This window comes from Prosopis cineraria, unplaced genomic scaffold (genome assembly GCF_029017545.1).
Source record: "Prosopis cineraria cultivar Desert tree isolate PC_DT_omini unplaced genomic scaffold, ASM2901754v1 PC14, whole genome shotgun sequence".
NCBI classification, from domain to species: Eukaryota; Viridiplantae; Streptophyta; class Magnoliopsida; order Fabales; family Fabaceae; genus Prosopis; species Prosopis cineraria.
Window position 1 is genome coordinate 8,390,943 of NW_026555345.1, and position 18,330 is coordinate 8,409,272.

At 33.8% G+C, this 18,330-nt stretch overlaps 1 protein-coding gene across 1 annotated transcript; it reads right to left on the reverse strand.

Annotated features, from left to right (window-relative positions):
- Positions 1-4,496: 4,496 nt before the first annotated feature.
- On the reverse strand, positions 4,497-17,987 carry LOC129292824 (heat shock 70 kDa protein 18-like). Its single transcript, XM_054930476.1, has 3 exons — positions 17,788-17,987; positions 16,764-17,549; positions 4,497-6,140 (listed from the first exon to the last, which is right to left on the reverse strand). Exons 2-3 carry the CDS (start codon positions 17,068-17,070, stop codon positions 4,534-4,536), a joined length of 1,914 nt encoding a protein of 637 aa, XP_054786451.1. The 5' UTR covers positions 17,071-17,549; positions 17,788-17,987; the 3' UTR covers positions 4,497-4,533.
- Positions 17,988-18,330: the final 343 nt, after the last annotated feature.

Consider the following 18,330-nt stretch of genomic DNA (forward strand, 5'->3'; position numbering starts at 1 on the left):
ACGATGAGGATTGGATGGCTAACCTTCTTTGAGATTGGATTGATGACTACTACAAGGATTGGAGGATCAACTTTCATTGGGTCTAGTCTTGATGAAAGTCAGCCATCCGATCCTAGTAGAAGTCAGCCATCCTATCTCGATCATCACCGTTGGTTTGATCCTGATGGTTGTCGTTGGTCCAATCTTGGTTGAAGTTGGCCGTTTGGTCCCAATTGTCGTCATCGACCCATTCTTTGTGGAAGCTGGTATTCCAGTATTGGTCATCGTCGTTAGTTTGATCTTAATGGAAGTTGGCTATCTAGTCCCCGTTGTCGTTATTAGTCTAGTCTAGATAGAAGGTGGCCATTTGGTCCTGGTCTTTGCCGTCGATTTGGTCCTAATAGAAGTCAGTCATCCGGCCCCCCTCGCTATTAGTCAAGTCCAGCTAGAAGTTGGTCATCAGGTCACCATTAGTCAAGTCTCACTGGAAGTTGATTTTTTGATCCCCATCATCACCGTCAATCAAGTTTCGCCGAAATTTGGTTATCCTGTCCTAGTCGTTGCAAGTGTTATAGTCCCAGTCAGATTTGATTGTCTAGCTTCGATGGAAATTGGCCATTTGGACTGTCGATTTTGACCAATTGTTCAAGTTCATTTTAAATTTAAATATATAATTTAAAATTTAAAATTTTATTTTAAATCCAAACAAAGGATTTTGACATTACAATTTGAAATTTTTTTATCATCCAAATAAATAATTTAAAAGTTATGAATTTCAAATGTAAGATTTCAAATATGAAATTTTAAATTTAAATTTTCAACTTAAATTCACTTATCCAAATGTCATCTAATAAAATTTATGCCACATTAGTCTAATTAAGTGTATTTGGTTAACGAGAAATGATTAGGCTGAAATGGGATAAATTACATTAAATTTAGCTGTCACTATATCAGAACGGCATTGGATTTAAACTTTTAAAGATGAATAAGGTTATATACAATTGATCTTTAAATTAAGGGGAATTATGTGTATTTTGGCCTTTTTTTTTTTGCCCCCCAAAATGGTGGTATTCAAATTAAAGGCGAGAACCAATTCTTAAATAATTCAAATTAAAAATTACTAGATTGAAAAATCTAGGACCAAAAATCTTAAAGCTTCAAAAATTTCATACCGTACCGATTAACCTCTTCAGTCCTCACGTCTGCAAATGAGTGCAAATAAAATATAACATGTATTGTACATCTGAAAAAACGCAAAAGCATATTTTCGTCCATTAATTTTGAGGTACGTAAGTTTCACTTTTGTCTATTAAGTTTATTGAATCCAATCATGACATCGTTAAATGAGTTGAAGGAAAACTATTATTTACATATTTGAAATCTATATTATTACTGTTATTATATTTTAATTAATCTAGTAATTATAATTAAAAATAATTTTAATGCTAAAAAAAACTAGTATGAGCTACTAATATTTAAAAAATAAGTAATAAATTTTGAATAAATATTTATAAATAATAAATAATAATATTTAAATTATTGAATATTAAATTAAAATATTTAATATGTTAATAATATTTATTAAATTTTATTTTAGCAAGATCTATGGATGCTCGACACTCCTAGAAATTAAAAAAAAAAAACTTTAGGATGTCTAGCACTCTTAAAAAAGAGTTTAGGAGCAAATTAATATTAAAGAATATAGTCAGATTCTTACCTATCATTGTGCTTAGGTAGAGCCGAGAATAAGGGCCGGACTTGAAAGCTCTGTTTAAATAAGGATTTAAGCTTTAAAAATTAATTTTTTAAAGTAATTAGGCTTGAGAGCCTAGCCTTGATAAGTTTTGTAAAAAAGGACTCGAGCTCGGGTGGCCCTTCAAGTCCTATTATATTATTATTAATTTTTTTTCTTTGGTGGAACACACATTTGAAATCAAAAAGGACCTGTTTACTTGAAACCCTAATGCTACGCATGTTATGTTATTATTAATTTTAATTTATTTTAAAATTAATTTAATATAGTTTAATAAATATTAGTGTACTGTATAAAATTTTTAATATTTTTTTATTTTTCTATAATTATCATGTTTGTGTATTTATGAAAAATAAATTATTTTTTAACCAAGATTTGAATTTTTTTACTAGACATCTAAATATGTGTTGTTTAATTTCTAAAAAATTATAAAAATTTTTTTAATTTTAAAATATTTTAATTAATTTATAATGTTTAATTTTATTTTAATTTTTTAAAATAAGGTTTATAGGCCCGACCCTGAACTCTTCAAATAAGGGTAAGGCCTTAAAAAAAAGAGAAATTGAGCTTAAAGGCTCAGGCCCTTATGGCCTAGACTCATAGTGTTAGAACTATAGGAGCTGAGCTCGCCCGTTTTCTCACCTCTAATCTCTCTCTTGCTTTTAGGTGATAGAAATTTTGACAACTCAGTCTGAGAATGAAGAAAGAATAGTTCTTGAAGATTGATCTAGCCCATAATAATTAAAATCATAAAGGTCGAGCTCACTCATTCTCTCAGCTCTAATCTCTCCCTCTCTTTCAGGTGATAGAGATTTTGACAACACAATCTGAGAACGAATGGAGAATAGTTCTTGAAGATTGGGAAGTAGTTGGATCTTGTAATCAGTAGATTTGGGAGGGTAAGATTCCTTTTATGATAGCGCAGCGAAACGGAGTATCACGAGAGACTTTGTTCAGTTTTGGTAAACTGCTCGAGGACCAAAGAGGCAGATATTAAAGCTGAAGAGACAGAAGGTGGCGGATATCAAGTTTCAAGAGACAATAGCATTAGAGATACTGGGATACTCTATGGTCACACGTACGGGTTCTAAGAAACAACCATGCATTGCGCATGCATCTTTGTTTATTTGCATATACATGTATGCATTGTAATTTTTTATTTTCGAGTACATCTAATTGGACGAGGGAGAGTGACACTTAATTAAGTTCCAAAAGTAATAATTAAGGACAGTTAGGTTTTTTTATTAAATTAAATTAAATTTTTTGAAACATATGTTGTAAATATCAATTAATTTTTTTTCTAATTAACCAGTGTTTTATCAGATAGGATAGTGCTGTGTTGCACAATGAAACAAAACATAAATAAAGTGAAATAACTGAATTTAGTCAAATATAAGAATCAATGTAATGTAATTTAGATTTGAATTTACTAATCAAATTCATTTATCATCCGAGTTTAAAAAGTTTCTGTTGCTAGTGCTATTGCTATTGCTGTTATATGTAAAACAAGTTACAATAAACCTACTTTAAATTGTACTTTCTGTTTTTGCATGTTACTTCTTTAGTTTTCACGACTCTTCCTTCACCATTTTCCGTTAGAAATAACGTGCAAAATATTTTTTATCATGTGATAATTTACATGTTATCTTTTTGTGGACTTTATGAGTCATATGTTGAAATTTACAAATCATGCTAATTGAAAGACGATAATTTTCATATGTTAAAAATTCCCAACCCCACTTGCTTTTTCTATAAAAAGGACCAACTTATAGTAAGAAGAGATTAAAAAAAAAATTCGTCTAAAAATCCCAACACAAAAAATAAAACCTGCAAGAAGCATATAAAAGGGAAAGAGCTTGTAATAATAAAAGAGATATTAGAAAAGAAAGTAGCAATTGAGTACATCCTTTTCTAATGTATTTTCCATTTTCATCTCTTAAGATAAGTTAAGTCTCGAGACTCATTAAAATCAGAACATGTCTCTAAATCTAAAAAATATTTACAAAGATTTACAAATTATTCACTAACAAAATTCTTATATTAAAAGTATTGTTATTGAGAAATTTCTTTTTCATAAAATTGAACTCAGATGAGTGCTACAAAGATTCACATTCCTTGATCCAATTCAAAATCCGTAGGGTGCGATAGAGATTCGCAACCAAAAATACACCCTACTTGCTATAAAAGCATTTAAGATGAGACGTCAACTAAAATATTACTCTCTCCGTCTCAAATTATAAAACATTTTAAGACAATTTCACATATCAATAAAGTTTATTAAATACACTTTACAACCTTACTTTTTTAAAATAAAACTATAAACTTTCAAAAATACTCTTCATTTAATACTCCATTAATGAAAGAATATTAAAGAGAGAGAATATATGAAAAGGATAATTTTGAAAAGATATTTTTAATAAAACCTTATTTTCATTAGTGTCTTATATTTTAAAACATTAAATCTTTTTTAAAAATTTCTTATAATTTAAAACGAAGGGAGTATTAACCTAAATATATCAATAAGTATACATATAATTAATATAATCACAAAATGGAAATTATCCAACCTTATGGTCATATCGTACCAAATCAGTTAACAATCTGACAACAATGACTCAAAAGCATAAGCAACAACACCCTATGTTAATAACTCACCAGTCTAGATCCATTTTTTTGGCTTATCTTTAACAATCCTTTTTTGTTTCTTATTACTTGAACAGGCACCAGTACCAGCGGCAGAAGGACGCGCGTTATCATTCAATTCTTGACTCATCTTCAACCTCATGGGATTAAAGATGCTCTCAAGCTCTCTCCTTCTGAAGCTGATACTCGTCAACTTCAGCAAGCTGCTGCACATCAACCCATGCTAAGGCCCTTTTAATTGCATTGTCAATCTTCTTCTTGTCTGTTGGTGAAAGCCCTGAGCCACTCATCTCATTATTTACAGTGGTCCTGGTTTTGTACAGATAGTCCTCCAGAGCATTCTTTGCTTCTACTTTCTTCTTGAACCTCTCATCTTCGGCCTTGTATTCGTCTGCTTCTTGAATCATCCTTTCAATTTCTGCCTTTGATAGTATTCTTTTTCCGTTATGTGTGGTTATCTCATTCTTGTTTCCTGATCTAGTCTCCTCTGCAAAAACATTTAAAATACCATTCTCATCAATGAAAAAGCAAACTCTGAAATCAGGAACACCCTTTGACTCTGGAGCAATGGTAACTTCAAACGTATCCAACCAGTGGTTGTCCTTAGCTCTTGTTCTCTCATCCTGAAAAATTGGAATACAGACTGATGTTTGATTGTCCTTCTCAGTAGTAAAATCATCAACCCAGACTGTGGCAGGAAAACTAGTGTTTCTTGGGATTACAACTCTCATGAGACCACCCTTTATCTTGAACCCCAAGGACAATGGAGTGACATCCCTCAAGAAAATGTCGGGTAAACTTCCAGTCCTTTGACCACTTAATATGGCAGCTTGAACAGCAGCAACATAAGCAACAGCCTCATCAGGGTTAATACTCCTGCACAGACACTTCCCATTGAAGAAGTTCTGTAGTAGTTCTTGAACTTTGGGAATTCTCGTAGAGCCACCAACAAGCACAACATCATCAATACTGCTCTTGTCCATCTTTGCTTCCAACAGACACTTCTCTACAATTTCCAAACACTTTCCAAAGATATCTTTGTCCATTTCCTCAAACTTGGCACGAGTTATTATTGAGTAAAAGTCAATGCCCTCATATAAAGCATCAACCTCAATGGTTGTATCAATAGGAGTAGATGAGAGTGTTCTTTTCGCCCTCTCACAATCAGTTCTCAACCACCTAATGGCCTTTAGATTCCAACTAATGTCCTTTTTATGCTTCCTCTTGAACTCTTTAACAAAAAAGTCCACCATTCTATTGTCAAAATCCTCTCCTCCAAGGTGTGTGTCACCATCAACTGCTTTAACTTGAAAGTCACCCTTCTTTATTGTTAGAAGAGACACATCAAAGGTACCACCACCAAGATCAAACACAAAAATATTCCTCTCTTGGACATAGCTATATTTCCTACGAAGATCAAATGCAATTGCTGCAGCAGTGGGCTCATTGATTATTTGCATAACATTTAGGCCAGCAATAATACCTGCATCTTTAGTTGCTTGACGTTGACAGAAGTTGAAATATGCAGGTACCGTGATAACTGCATTCTTAACTGGGGAACCAAGATATATCTCTGCAATCTCACGCATCTTTGCTAATATCATGGATGAGATTTCTTCGGGATGAAAGTGCCTTTCTTGATATTTAAAATTTACAACAACTATGGGCTGATCATTCGGTCCACAAATGATTTTAAATGTCCAAAGCTTCATATCACTCTGAACATGAGAATCACTAAATCTCCTACCAATTAACCTCTTTGCATCTGCAAAATATTGATGATTGCAAGTAAAAATAATTAACAAGTAATGATAAAGAAAACCAGCCAAATCCTCTTCATACGAATCAAATTAGTTGCATGTGAACAGATACAACAGCAAAGATCAAAATCCTGAATATAAATGTCGTCATAGACCTTTTCAATTTCAAAAACTAATATAATTTAATAGTACTATTTTCTCTTATGGCCAAGTTCATAGCAACAATTACCAAATATAGTGAACAAAGGAAAAAGAATTACCAAAACAGTGTTAGCAGGGTTAAGTGTGGCTTGATTCTTCGCAGCATCGCCGACCATCCTTTGGGCATCAGTGAAGGCCACATAAGATGGCGTTGTTCTGTTGTCTTGGTCATTGATGATGATCTCTACTTGACCTTGTTGCCATACTGCAACACATGAGCATGTGGTCCCAAGATCGATACCGATGGGCAGTTCCTGTGATTTTTCATTCATTTCCTCATCTTTCAAGTCAATGGAGTTTTGGGAGACAGTCTCTGAAGAAAGAGTTCGCGGGGGCAGTGAAGTAGGGGGAACTTATGAGGTATAAGAGGATAAGATCCTCACAATAACACAGCGAAACTGAGGGATTGTCTGTGCAGTTTCAGTAAACTGTTCAAAGAACAAAGGGGAAGATTAATAAGGATTTATACAGCTTAAAACAGGGCCTGGTTGAAAAGCTGACAGCTACACTTCATAGTTCAGAGGTTTGGCGTTGAGAGGTTTGGCTTTTACTTCCATAAATTTGCTAAACCACTGTTCTTGAGGATTACATCTAAGTCCATGATTAACATTCTATTTTATGTAGGCGATATCTTAATGACAGGCAGTTTAGAATCAGAAATCAAAAGTGTGGTTAGTTCTTTGAACTCAGCTTTAGCCTTAAGGAACTTAGGAAATCTGCACTTTATCTTGGATATTGAAGCTTTGAAAACTAATTATCGAAATTCAGATTAATCGCGGAAAAATATATATCAGACCAGTTTGGCAAAATCAAAATTCAAAACCTTTACCAACTCCTCAGAGGAAATCTTATATCTTGGCTTCCCCCCCCCCCCCCAAAAAAAAGAAGAAGAAGAAGAAGCTGTCTCTAGATCAAGCAGAAGAGTTGTAGCTTTAGTCGCAGAGCTTACCTGGTCATGATTTCTGTCTCACGTGCCTCTGAGACAAGATCTTGATTATAAGTAGATCAGAAACAGAAATTTGCACTGTTTCTCAGGTATTGAGGCTTTCATAACTAATGGAAATTACATTGATCACATGGAAAGTGCATATCAGTCTTGGCGAGCAAAACCAAAATGCAAAATGCAAAACCTAAGCCATCTCCTATAATGAGTTTAGTCAGGCTCACCAGCAGATGATCCTTCTCTGTGACAAGACCAAATATCTCCTACAGTGTAAACAAACTCATTAGTACATGCATGATCCAAAGCTCAGTCATTGGAAGGCATTAAAGAGAATATTAAGTTATCTAAACGGAACAAAACACACTGTGGGTTGACTTTGAGAAATTACGATGCTGATTAGGGATCAGATGTCGATCATAGGACATAAAGTTATTAGGGATTGAACTTTGATTAGAGACGAAGTTATAGAGAAAAGCAAGTTGAAATCTTACACATACCTGTATTCAAAAAGCCGTCGTATTTTTGGTTTATTACGCTTACCCTAATGCTGACTCCATTCTTCATGCAAGAGTGTCTGATTTTTGTACTGCTGCAGGTAGTTGGAAGGTTGATCAGTTACGTAGATATCTTCACCACGATATCATCAAACGAATCACTATTGTTCAACCTCCCAATCCTAATGCTGATGATGATGTTTTATGTTGGAGACCTTTCAATGACGGCAATTTCACTATCAAATCTGCTTACAAGACCATTGAAAATCTTCATGACACTTCTAGATCTAAAATTTGGTCCATGATTTGGAAATGGCCAACATATGAGAAGATTAAAAATTTTCTTTGGAAAGTGGCTTGGGATCGTCTTCAACCTAAATTTACCTATTCTAATTGCGAAAATCCCTGCATTAGGACTTGCCCTTTTGGCTGTAACACTTCAGATTCAACTGCTCATATCCTTAGAGATTGCAAGAAATCAAGAGAGGTTTGGAAAAAATTAATTAAACAATATGAACTTAACACTTTCTTTTCTCTCCCTTTACAGAATTGGATACTTTGGAATGCAAAAAATGATGTGGGCAAACCTTGTGCTAGGAAGATCTCCTGGCAACGACTTTTCTCTCATGTGTGTTGGAATATATGGAAAGAAAGATGTAAAATCATATATTCTGAGGAAGATGCTCCTAACAAAGACATTGCATTCACTAGCATTCAAGATATTCTTAGTGATCAACTCCTCCAATCAAAAATCAACTTCTTAACTCAACAAAGTGATAGATCTAAAGCTAAGTGGTTATCTCCTGAAGACGGATGGATCAGACTTGACATAGATGGCTCCACCAATAATCAAGATGCAACTTCTTGTGGCGTCATAATCCGAGATGGCAAAGGAAATTGGATTAAAGGGTTCTCCAAATACCTTAGTTACCACACAAGTACGGCAGCAGAGCTTATGGGCATCTTGGAAGGACTTAACATTTGCTGGGTGGAAAAATTTGATAAAGTTAACGTCTATTCTGACTCTACAGAAGCTCTCACACTTATACACAATGAATTCTATATGAATCACCCCCTTGCTACTACTATCAACAAAATTAGAGATCTTGTTATGAAAGACTAAATGATCACTTTTGATCATGTTTTTAGAGAAGCAAATAAATGTGCGGATTGGTTGACTCACCAAACTCCTGTCGAAAGCCCTAGAGTTCATATTTTTGATACTCCACCTCTTGGTTGTATAAATATCTTGTACGCTGATATGACATATCATATCACTTAGCACGGTTTACCCGTGGCCTTTTATTCAAACAAAAAAAAAACCGTCGTATTGGGAATAGATTCTGCGAACTCAAACTCGGACATGTTAAGGGAGGATAGTGGCCGTTACTCACCGTTTACATTGGCAAGTGCGTAAAAGCTAACGGAAGCTAACTCTGTTAGGCTGAAGCCTAACAGAAGATAACGGAAGCTAACGTTGTTAGGCTTCAGCCTTGCTATTTTCCAACGCTCAGAAACTATCTCGTTTCTCGTATTGTTCAACGGATAAATGTGTTCTCTGGATATTCTAGGGACCCACTTCATGATGTGAAAATACCAAGGTACGTAAAACCGGACCGGTCATTGAACCGGTTATGGCACTAGGTCACGGGTTAGTGGTTCAATTAGGGTTGAACCGGGGGTTGAACCGGTGGCAAACCGGTCATGATTAAAATAATACAATTTAAATAAAAAGACATTAATTATAAAAATATTTAACTAAATTCAACCACTCAAAAGTCTAACAGTAATAAAATACAATATTTTAAATATCTATCATGATTCATTACACTTACAACTCTTCAATCTCAAAAGTCTAGAGAAGAGATAGAAATAGAATTGGAGAAGAGTTAGAGACTAAGCTGGAAAAGAGATGAAGATAGCAAAGACAGAGATAGAGCTGGAGAAGAGATGGAGATAGAGCTAGAGCCTGAAGAAGAGACGGAGACTAAGCTAGAGAAGAGACACTGATTAGGTTAGGGTGAGAGAGGAGAGACACAGATGAAAGGCCGAAATAAATGCTGTCTGAAAATCTGAATTGAACTTAGCGTGCTCTATCTCTAATTTTTTATTTTTTGACTTTAGTTTTACTTTTTTTTTGTTATCTTATTTCTAAATTCAGCACTCTGAAAAATAAAAAATAAAAAAAATTCAAAAAAAATAACTCGGTTAACCCAGTCAACCCATCGGGTTAACCGGGTTATACCGGGTTGAACCCGGGTTGACCGGATTACACCGATTTATTTCGTCACCGGTTTAGGAGTAAACCCAGACCGGACAAGGGACCGGGTCACCGGTTTTCGAGTTGACCCGGCCGGTCTGGTCCGGGTTTCAATATCATGGAAAATACGCTTTCCAGTTGTACACCCAAACGATGATTACTGATTAGATTGAGTGGCAGAAAATTTTAAAAAATCAATAGTTGGCTCTACTGTTATATTGAATTGACTAATTCTAAAAATCCTCAGCACTCAGAATATAACTACATATAATGTATCAAAAAAGAATATGACTATGCATACACAGACACACGCGTGTATATGTATGAGCAATATATATTTTTTTTTTGATAAAAAATCAACTAACAAAAAGCAATTAGTTTACAGTTGAATTCTAAAGAGAACTGGGGATTGAAGAGTTTTAAATCCTGAGAAATGTTAAAGTAAAACAGAGTTTGCTAGCATTTAAATATCTTACATTAGCTTAAATGGAAGTCCCCATTTGAAGATGTTTCTTTGATCTAAACTTGCATACTTCAATAGCAAAGTAGATTGAAACAATTTGACTAAGTGTAGGTAAATAAAAATATTTTTAGATAAAGCTTTGCATGAACTCAGAATTGAAAAAGATTATAACAACAAAGGAGGTTTCTACAACCTTGTGTGTGAGCAATTATTTTGTCTGATAACAATGTATATGTGCTGGGCAATTTTTTTCATAATGCTTCCTTGGGTTAAGAGGAAAAAATATTTTAAAAATTTTTTAAAAAGAGCATTGGATATTCTTACTTTTTAAAAGAGGTAATGTTGTAAAATCTCCCTTAAATCACAATTAATTCAAAATTAAGGTAATTAAAGGACTAATTCAATTGAATTACTAAGTTTGTAAAATTGCATAAATAGGATCTTAAATTTTCAAACTTTTGAATTACTCCAATATACTTTTATCAATCAAAATCAAAGTAAAAATGCTTGTGAAAGCATATGATACTAATTTATATCAAAATATTTATACAATAGTTAAAAACAATAAAACATGTGAAGGACAAAGGGGTTGCTACACGACCTTGTGTATGAGCAATTATTTTGTTTGGCAACAATGTACATGGGCAGGCCAATTTTTTTTTTTTTCATAATACTTTTTTGGCCTAAGGGCAAAATTATTTTAAAAGATTTTTGAAAAAACACTAAATATCCTTACTTTTTAGAGGATGTAGAGAGCAATTTTATCTTTTTTCCAACGGTTAACTAACGAAAATCTCCCCCCTCCCCCAGTTCAAACCCACAATCCAATCGTGGAAGTCTACTTTGATTTGGCTAAGATCTCTCTTTGACCCCTCCTGCTTTCCAGCACCGATGATTTCACGATCTGGGCCACTGATGAACGAGTAGTGGCCAAATTCTGCACCTGGAAACCCCACACAAGCAAAAATGCCGCCATCGATTTCATCCAAAACTCCACCTCAAAGTGCTTATTGTTCCTAGCGATTTGTGTCAGCAATCGCGTGATCAGTTCGATTTTTATTCGATCCTTCGTAGGGGATGACGAGGCCAGAGCGAAATCTTCAGAAAATTGGGTATGTTTTAGGGTCAAAGCATTGGGGGAAAGGGATTGTGACAAAGGTGGTGAAGGAGGTGGTGGAAATGGCTTTCATTGAATTGCTCGATCCGGGGAGGCTTGAAGCTATGGTTGATGTTGAGAATGTGGTGTGTCAAAGAGTTCCAGATATGCTGGTTTTTTTTTTTTTTTTAAATGCCTTGTCAATTTAGCATTCCATGTAGCTTGTAGGTATTGGTTTCTAACATTTCATTAATCACACGTAGTCAATCATTGAAAAAAAAGGTAAAATTGCTCTGCCTTTTAAACTTTCAGGATAATATTATATTGCCGCTTCCAAAAGATAAAGAAACTCAATCCTTCTTTTCAAAAACTTTAAGAATATTTTTACCCTAGTCCACCTTCTTTCACCCATAACATGGAAATATTTTTGGATCAAGTACAATGAATTTTATAAAGCCAATTTAAATTTAGGCCCTAAAATACTTCTAGAAAATGTAGGACAGTGGAGAACGTAGTCATGATATAAGAATCAATCATGGAGTGAATTTCTAAAGGCAAAATGATAAAAAAGCCTCCCCAAATGACACAGAGGGATTGGGAACTGGGGTAATTATTTCCAAGTATCTAAATATTTGTTTGACATAATTCTTTTAGGAAATTATCATATTACTATTAAGAAAAATAATCCCATAATAGCAAATTTAGTCACATACTATTTTTTTAGGAGTCTCAAATAGCTTAAACTATTAGATAATGCGAAAAAAATTAACTTTGAAAAACAGAGTATCCAATGGCTCACCATTAACTTCAGTTGACGGATGTTATGTGGTGCTTACAATGACACGTGGTACTTTACCGACACTCCACATCAGCATGTGTGAAGGTGCAAATTTAATTACAAATTATTTTTTTGAAGAGTATTGGGTAGCCTCTACTATAAAAAATAATGAACTACCTAACACCTTTCCATCAATTTTGATCAAATACTATTTATTTTCAGACTTATAAGACACACAACACCTCAATCTCTCAAATCTTCTTGACTTCATTTTTAGTCATATTTAAAAATTTTTTATCTAAAGGCATTCATGAAGATGAAGCCAACAAAGTAGAAGAAATAATTCGTGTCTAAATTAAGAGAGAATCAAGCTTTTCTCACACATAGTAAAATCAAAGATTGTACTCCATTGGCATCGTCCTCGTGAATGTCTTTAGATAAGAACTTTTTAAACTTATTTTTCTCGAACGAAGACAAGAAGATTGAAAAGAATAACACATTTTGGGTCTCATAAATATGACAATAAATAGTATTTAGTCAAAATTAATAAAAAAGTGTGAGATGGTTTTTTTTTTTATAGTAGAGGCTACTCAATATTTTTCAAAAAATAGTTTGCGGCCATTGTGGGTCTCATATAACGCTTGTTGATTGAAATTAACGGTAAGCTATTGAATACTCTATTTTTGAAAGTTGATGATTTATTTCACACCTCCTAATAATTTATGCTATTAGATGCTCTTGAAAAAATAATACATGACTAAATTTACTACTTTACCCACTGTTGATCACCAGGCTATAGCTTTGTCAACTAGTAAGAGATTCGATATCTAGCTGCCAAAGCTCTGCCGATGATAAGAAAATTATAGATCTCCGGCGCTGAATGGCGATGAAGGTTAAGGCAAGATCACTACTTTGCATCTACAAATGACGAAAAACACTTAGCCAACAACAGCTAATATCTCCAAATTTATTTTTTCAATATTCATGTTTATTGGTTGTGAGAGCTAATTAAATGGCTATAATGGCTAAGCTAATGACTATTTTGTTTCAGCAAATGACCAAAAATGCTGAGCCTATGATAAATTATTTTCACAAAATTATTGCATCAATGCCTCCAAGTTTATTGGTGCCTAGAATTAAAATGACTTATATATAATGGTTAAAACAGTGACTACTTTATTTCAGTTAAAGACAAATAACACTTGGCCAATGATAACTAATTTCTCTAAATTTATTTTATCAATCTACGAGTTTATTGATCCCTGAAACTCAGTGAATATAATGATTAAAGTAATTGACTACTTTGTTTCAATGAAAGGCATAAAACCTATTAACGACTAACTATTTCAAATTTATTTTGGGGTGAAAGAACAAATTGATCACTAAATTATAGGTCTAAGAATGTCTAAAATTTTAAACTCATTTTTGATATAATGTTTTCTTTTAACTTTTAAAAACAATATAATTCAACTCCTATTGTTAACAAAATTGAACTCTAACAGTTAGTTGACCACAAAATGATAAAAAATGACTCAAAAAGGATATAAAAGGATAAAAAAATACAAAAAAAAGATACATAAATTTTTCTTGGCCCTTTTCTATAATTATTTGGGTCCTTTATTGTAATTTTTTTGTAATTTAGAAGGTCCTTTTGTATTATTTTTTAGTCAATTAATAGCTAAAGTTAATTTTGCTAATGGTGGGATTGGATTGTATCGTTTTTAAAAGTTAAAAGAAAATATTAAATTAAAAATGAGTTTTGAATCCTAAATGCTTTTAAATTTATAATTTAAGAGCCAATTTTATTTTTTATAATTTATTTTATTACCTTACAAGTTTATTGATCTTAGGAGCTAAATGACTATATATATAATCATTAAGATAGTGACCATTCTTTGTTCAAGCTAATAACAAATTAAAAAATGCTTCTTCAGCTACAACAATTTCCAAACAAAAAACACAAGCCTTCAATTGTTTGGTTGATTCTGTTAGCATTTAGCAACTTTCTAGACATGTCTAGCATAATTTATTTTATGGTTTCTATCTTTTTTTATTAATATACCATTAGAAAAATGTAATTTAGCAAGAATATTTAATGAAAAATAACTCTTCTATATAATACCATATTAGTGAGAAATTTAATGAAAAAGTTACTTTTTTGTCACAAATCACGAGGGTTAAGTATAGTACAAAGAGAAGAACATTAACAAGAAAATGATAAACCTTCATTAATCATCTAACAAAAAAATAAGGATAACAAATCCTCTAAGATGATTTACGGACAAATGAAAAATACAACTCTTCCTTCACTTGAAGGATTACACGTTCTTCTCTCCAATGAAGTCAATGACCAGCAAATTCATCAGTTTTCTAATTGAACTTGTCCAACATGGTTTGATATTTTCTTTTTCATTCCTAAGACCTACTTCGTTGTCAAGAAAATTCTAGGTAAGACGGGCTAGCTAAGAATGGAGCACAGCCCAAAACCAAACTTAAATTCTAACACAAGAAAACAAGTGTTTATGATTAAAATTTGGCTGTGATTGCAAGCTGTGATTGCAAATCCTCCTAGAAATATTCAAGTTGCATTGCTTCATCTTGTTCTTGAATGTTAAATATACCCCACTCAACATCTGTTGAATTATTGTGATAGTGTGTCAAAAGATAAGTCTCTCATTTCCCACATGAGATGAGAGATCTCAGCAATTTTTGTGAAAATATTTTTGACAAAAATTTAAAAATATTTATTTAAAAGTGTTTTTTTAAAAAAAACCTTCATTTACTTTACTTTAAATTCAAATTCAAATAATAAATTTATTTCCCTTAATTACCTTGCCAGACAACATTACTCCCATTTAACTTCTAATTATCAAATCTTAATATGCTAATTAACTTACTTGCAACATCCAGAAACATCCAATTTTAATGCCATTTTATTTTGTCCAAATGGTGAAGTAATAGTAATTCATTTCCTTAATGCGCTGGAAATGTGAGGTTTGTCTTCAAGACTATTATTTATCATATTAGATTACCATGTAATTCATACCTTCAGCGTCCAAAACCGTCCCATCAATGATTTTTTTAATAATTTTATTTCTTTGAATGGTGGGTTAATGTTCCTTCATTTTGGCTTCAACGGTATTGTGGAGTATATATCTATAAATATCAGTGTGTGTGCATGAGACTTGTGCATAGCATTTTGAGTTATTGGCAACTCTTTTCCTCTCTTGTGTTTTGCTTCCTAAATTCAATTTTCATTTTGAATTATTTTTACTATTCTGCTGCCTTATTATTTTTACAGGAGGGTTCCTCTTAATCTTAGGGAGTTCTGACAATTATATCAAAATTTCTCTTAAAGACAATATCTTTAGGCATGACTTAGAACAAATTTTGCATAGCTACCACCAACAATATCAACCAACGCAGAACCTTCCAAAAGCTTACCATTTATGTATCAATTTAAACAAGAGGTCTGCTGAAACCAGAGTGTGAAGTATACATATATTTAAGAAAAACACAAAATGTAAATTGACTAACCATTGTCGTATCAAATCCTTAACAAACCTGACACTCATAAGCAATCCAACAACCCAATTTACTGTCCTTCTTATGCTTCCTCAATAACTCTTCAACAAAGAAGTCCACCATTCTATTGACAAAGTCCTCTGCCCCAAGGTGTGTGTCTCCATCAACTGCAATAACTTTGAAGCAGCCGTTCTTTATTCTTAGAAGAGACACATCGAAGGTACCACCACCAAGATCAAACACCAAAATGTTCCGCCCCTGGTCCTAGCTATCTTTCTTGCGAAGACCATATGCAATTGTTACAATAACAGTGGGCTCTTTGATTATTTGCTTATTTGAATAACACTAAGGCCAGCAATTGTGCCTGCATCTTTGGTCACTTGGCATTGATGGAAGTTGGAATATGCAGATACAGTAATAACTGCATTCTTAACTTGGTGAACCAAGATATGTTTCTGTAATCTTACGAATCTTTGCTAATATCATGGATGTGATTTCTTCAGCTGGATGAAAGTGTCGTTCTTGAGATTTAAGTCTTACAATAATTTTGGGCTGATCATTGGCACCACAAATAATTTTAACTGGCCACAGCTTCATATCACTTTGAACCTGGGAATCACTAAATCTCCTACCAATTAACCTCTTCGCATCTGCAAAATATTGACAATTGCAAGTAATGATAATGAAAAACTGGCCAGAGCCTCTTCATATGAACAAAATTAATTGAAGGTGACCTAAATATGCTGTCATGATCTAAATGTTCTGCAGTAAAGTTTTCATCGTAGACCCTTCAATAGTTCTATTTTCCCTCGTTGCCAAGTTCAGAGCAACAATTAGGGGAAAGTAGTAAGCTAAGAAAGATAATTACCAAAGACAGTGTTAGCAGGGTTACGTGCAGCTTGGTTCTTGGCAGCATCACCGACCATCCTCCGAGTATCAGTGAAGGCAACGTAAGACGGCGTCGTTCTGTTACCTTGGTCATTGATGATGATCTCCACTTGATTGTGTTGGCACACTGCAACGCACGAGTATGCGGTTCCAAGATCGATTCCAATGGCTAATTCCGGGGATCTCTCACTCATTCGCTTCTCCTTGAATTGATGGGATCTTGGGAGACAGTCTAAGAAGAAAGGTAGTTCTTGGACATAGGGAAGCGATTGGAAGTTGCAAGTCATAAGAGAACAAGATCCTTATAGTAAGGCTGCAAAACTGCGAGATTTCGTTTGTTCAGTTTTAGCAAAGAGTTTGAAAATCAAAGAGGCAGATGAATAATGCTAAACAGGGCCTGGTTTGAAAAGCTGAACACAACACTCCAGAGGTTTGGCTTTTATTGACATTCTAGTATATGTACAGGACACCTTACAATTACATGTTGTTTAGAAACAGAAATCAAAAGTCTAGTCAGTTCTTTCATTCTTTGAACTCATCTTTAGCATTGAAAAACTTGGGATATTTACACTATTTCTCGGGTGTCGAGGCTTTGAAATCTAAAATGGAAATTAACATTGATCACATGGGATATGCATATCAGACTCGTACGGAAAACCCAAAATACAAATCCTTTGCCAACTCCTATTAAGAGTTTAGCCAAGCTCTCAGCAAAAGGAAGCTCATCAGCAAAATGATCCTTCTCTGAGACAAGACCAAATATCTCCTACAGAGTAAACAAACTCTATCAGTACATGTATGGTCCAAAGCACAGTCATTGGAAGGCATTAAAGAGAATGTTGAGTTATCTCAAGGGAGCAAAAAAACACTATGGATCGATTTTGAGAAATTGCGATGTTGATAAGGGATCAGATGTCGATCATATAAGAGATAGAGTTAGTAGGGATTGAACTTCGATTAAAGACGAAGTTATACAGAAGAGCAAGTTGAAATTTTACACATACCTGGATTCAACCAAGATTTAATGTCAGTAACGAAACCGTTGTCTGCAAATCGCTTCTCGGAACTCAGACAAAAAACTCACAGTCGAGATTGCTCGGACGGCGAGTTTACATGGGAGGGTTAAGCGAGTAAACTTGCCGTTAGTCACCGTTTAGCTTGGCAAGTTTATTGAGGCTGACGGAACATAACGCTGTTAGGATTCAGCCTATTGTCCAACGGTCAGAAGCTACCTCGTTTGAATGTGTCCTCTGCATATTCTGGGGATTCAAGCCATGATGTTAAGTACTTTTTTTTTTTTTCCCGACCAACTCATGATGGCAAGTACTTGAGTGTCCAAAAATACGTTTTCAAGTTTTACAATTTATCCAGTCAAACCAATGGACGTAGACTTGCTAAGGGTTATTACCGACAATTTTTAGGACAAAACTTCAAATTTTAAAAAGTGACAGCCGTAATAATTAAAATGACCTAAAGGAGGTGTCCCAATAGTACTTGTAACCATCATATAATCTCTAATATAAGGTTCCAAATTTAAGTTGAGGCGG

Excerpts from the sequence above, each read along its gene's own strand:
- LOC129292824 (XM_054930476.1), bottom strand. The coding sequence starts at position 17,070 with ATGACTTGCAACTTCCAATCGCTTCCCTATGTCCAAGAACTACCTTTC. Across the intron at positions 6,141-16,763 it reads CCCTGCTAACACTGTCTTTG|ATGCAAAGAGGTTAATTGGT; the intron begins GTAATTATCTTT and ends AATATTTTGCAG.